Source organism: Nymphaea colorata, chromosome 3, assembly GCF_008831285.2.
Source record: "Nymphaea colorata isolate Beijing-Zhang1983 chromosome 3, ASM883128v2, whole genome shotgun sequence".
Lineage (NCBI taxonomy): Eukaryota > Viridiplantae > Streptophyta > Magnoliopsida > Nymphaeales > Nymphaeaceae > Nymphaea > Nymphaea colorata.
The window spans coordinates 22799158-22803062 of NC_045140.1; the positions used below are offsets into that span (position 1 = coordinate 22799158).

A 3905-nucleotide genomic window follows, 5' to 3' on the forward strand; every position below is an offset into this window, starting at 1 on the left:
TCGTGTTGGTGGGCCTCTCTGCTCTTGGATCTCTCCTTTTCCCTCCCTCTCTCTCCTCCCCTTCTTTCTGGACTATACAAAACCAACACGCCGCAGAGGTTTCATGAGGTACCGGTGGTGGGATAAACCATCACAGAAAAGGACGTTCGAACTTAAGAAAGTGAATCCAGATTCTGTGAAAAGCACACACAAAGAAGGTTAAAATGAGGTTCCACAGGTGCTGTACTAAATCATCACGCCAGAGAAAGTTGGAGCTTAAGAAACTAGGCAACCTTTTTCAAGCTCCAAGGGAAGAACGTTATCAAAGTGGGATTGTGAAATTTCACTTGACATTCGTTATTGAATTCTTGGCAAACTGAGAAAATGGATGAGCTAAGCTGACCTTTCTCAAGAATTCGACAGCTTGCTTTTTTCTCATGTTCGGTGCTTAGGAAGTGGGTGGGCCGAGTAGAACCTTTGCAAGTTGAATGCGTTCTATTTTCCGAAGTGATTGCAGACGTGTTTTCACCTGAGATGTTTTCTCTTTGTTCTGTTTGATTTGTTTGGTTTAGCAGGTCTAGCTTAAGAAAGTTGGCCAATGGATTAGTCCTGTGACCAACCATCTGTTCTCAACGGAAGAGCATTCACAAATGAGTTGAGAAATCTCAGTTGCAACCATTGAAAAGTGTCTGCCGTCGGCAATTCTTTTCTCGAGAATTTCGTAAAATTCTAACTTCCCAAGTGGTCACAAACATGATTTCACCTGAGAAAATTGAAGCTCTCGATTGGCCTATCTGCTTTTTCAATGGTCTGAGGGATCTGAACTTAAAACACTTTCTCAACCTCGCAACACCTTGATCAAACGAACCTCGCAACACGTTGATCAAACGATTAGGCTAAGGAAAGCTTCCCATAGAACTCGATATATTCCTACTTTAGTGGTAACGGCATTCCTGTAAACGTAATACCAAGTCCGCTCTCGTGCTGATTTGCCACATTCCTCGTCTTCCTTCTTCTCTTTTCCTTTTTGTTAAAAAGCTGAGGTTAAGCTTACTGTGGGCAACAGATCAAACCCATCTCAGGTATTGAATTCTTGACCTTCTTTGACTTTCAGACCACAAATTCATGTCCCCAGCAACGGCCGCGGAGCTCTTGTCGGCGACACATTCTTATGTCCCCAGACTCCGACAGGTAAATCCAAATTTATCTTGATACATGTAGCCTTAAAAAGTGTTGCAATCTTGCAGAATCTGTTCAGACTTATTAAATTACTTACCGATCAGGAAGACGCCATTGATGGCATTTGAGATCCCGAATCCTTTGTTTCAGATTTGCTGGCCGGCGTACATGGGACACCTTGGTAAAATTTGGCCCTGAACCCTCTGGTGTCAACCGAGGCATTGGATGCCAAAAGACTGGCCCATCCATCTGATGCCATCCTGGCCCCGGCAAAACACGGAAACCAACAAGAGGTTCACTGCATGGCATGGATCGCTAAGCCCTCTGGACACCAAAATTTTACATTACCACTTTCAGTAAATGTTTCCTTCGCAATTTATAGGGTGTCCCACGAATCCGTACTGTTACATTAAAGATAAGATCATACATCTGGCAGATGGGTTCTTGAATAATTGTTTAATGGCAGGAAAGCTAAAATGTGGAGGACATGTACCACATATTCAATTAATGGAGGCAGCAACAGTTTGAGATCCAATATGGAAAAGTGATGTTCCTATTATTGAATTTAGGTGCGAGCTTGATATGAGTTCGCTTAGGGTTGGGCCCAGCATATTGATCCCCATGTCTGCTCTTGGATATTGTTGAATATTATTCCACCATATAAAATTAGAATGTTGAAAGGAAAACGCCTCTCGGTTGCAAGTCATCATCGAGATCAATCGCTCCAAACAAGTCACAACTATATACTTTTCGGATCCTCAATGGCACTGTTGACGATGAATTATCATTGCCAAGTTGCATGTCGTGTCGAACTTTTCTATGATAAGCTTCTTGTTTTCATTTTTTTAATAGACAAGTTGAGCTAGAAGAGCCTTTTGTGATTTAGCACATTATGTCAACAAAAGCGCACTGCAGGTATTGAACGCCTAAATTTCTTCAATTTATATGTGTCTTGAGTCTGATCCCTAGCCATGTACTGGCAACTTTCCACGTTATCTTAATGGAGAAGGATTGTGTGTGTTGGGCACTCTATATTTTCATGCTTTACAGATACTACAGCATGAAGAATAAGACGTCTCGGAAAGAAGCCTGTGATGTCGAACAACAAAAGGAAAGAAGGCTCTTACCATTCGTCTGTTTTCATCCCCTTCGTATGAAAGAGACTTTCCTTTCGTAAGAAAAAAGGCTGCTTTTTCAGGACGGGTAAACAAAATCTCCATAAGAAAGTGGCAGCGAGGTCCTCCGATTGAATGAAAGATCTGTTTTCTGACGGAAATGCAAGGTTTGCGTTTCACAGAGAGTAGACTTTCCTAGGATTTCAGCATAACTGCCGCCCCTAAATTTATTATTTGGTAGTCTTTGTGGCAGGAAACTTTCAACAAGCTTGATCTTGATAACAGATCACAACAATAAAAGTGGGCTTTGGAGCAATCAAGTGCGGAACAGATTCTGTATAATTTTAAAAGCCAAAAGGATACATGAGACGGTACCAACCAGCAGTGTTGTACCTCCCCATTCTTTTACAAGCTTAACTTTCCTTTGTTGGTAACAAATAACAAATCGAAAGCAGAAGAGCAAGGAGAAAGTGGTGGATGTTGCATCCTTCAGAGACCAAGGGACAAATCCAGCTTCACTAACTCTGGTTCCCCCGGCGCGGTTGCAACCACATTGCCAGTAGCAGGGTCCACGTGAAAGCTTCCAGGCCACACGAACTCCATGGCTTCTTCAAGTACAAAAGGTGGCCAGATAGAGCCGACATGGTCTTCGAACCTAGCCACACTGTTGCCTTCTCTTTGGACAGGCATGTGGACAAGTGCATGAGGGTGAACACCCAAGGAGCGGAATTGGGGAGGATGGAAGGCCATGCCCATGCCCATGCCTGCGCCGGCTACCGGCCTTCGAGTCCGCCTGGCCAATCCCCTTTCTCTCTTGTGAGCATTCTGATGGCCGCCTAAAGCCTGGGAACTGTAGAACTTTCTCATGCAAAAGTTGCAAGAAAAAACTTTTGACGGTGCCTTGGATGAGGCATCCATACAAACATCCGCGTCACTAGCTCCCAAGCTCAGGTTCAGCCATGATGAAGATGAACTGTCTTCCTCCCGGGAAGCTGGCTTGCTTGCGGTTGACATCCCTTTATATGAAAGGAGAGGAAGCTCTTTTAGACTGGTAGATGATGGAGGAAGGCTTTTCAGTGTACTACAGATTCCCCCTATATGAAAGGTGAAGAAGCTCTCTCAGACTGGTAGATGATGGAGGAAGGCTTTGCAGCGCGATGCACATCTGCCTTATATAAAAAAGGTGAGGGGGGACGAATATGTGGAAAGGAATGCAGAGCAAGCATCACACACAGAGAGGTGCACTTCTTTCCTTTTCTGCTTTTCTGCTAAGTCTTTTGGGGTTCTTTGTTTTTTAACCTCGTCGGGTCCCACTGTGTGATGCTTGGCATAGTAACAGCATAGTAAACAGCAAGCACAATGTCATGTCATGGTTTATCACAAGAGAGATAGAGAGAAAGATTTTTGGGTTCTCTTTAACATAAAAAATCACCAAGAATAACAGAAGTTTTACTTTTACATTGAATTCAGATTCTCTAATCCATAATCAATCTTTTCTTTCTCACTGGGACCTCTGACTGTTGATTATGTCAAGTTTTGAAGTCCAAGTGAAAGCTTCGTACTCACTCAGATAAAAGGCATCAGATATGCCAGATGCTTTAATCACTTGAACTGTTTGAAGAGTAAAAACTA

The 3905-nt window shown here is 43.2% G+C and overlaps 1 protein-coding gene across 1 annotated transcript; it reads right to left on the reverse strand.

The window, feature by feature from the left end:
* Nucleotides 1–2594: 2594 nt before the first annotated feature.
* Nucleotides 2595–3519, reverse strand: LOC116249857 (zinc finger protein 7-like). The gene has a single exon (XM_031623159.2). The coding sequence runs from the start codon at nt 3285–3287 to the stop codon at nt 2763–2765; it is 525 nt and encodes a 174-aa protein (XP_031479019.1). The 5' UTR covers nt 3288–3519; the 3' UTR covers nt 2595–2762.
* Nucleotides 3520–3905: the final 386 nt, after the last annotated feature.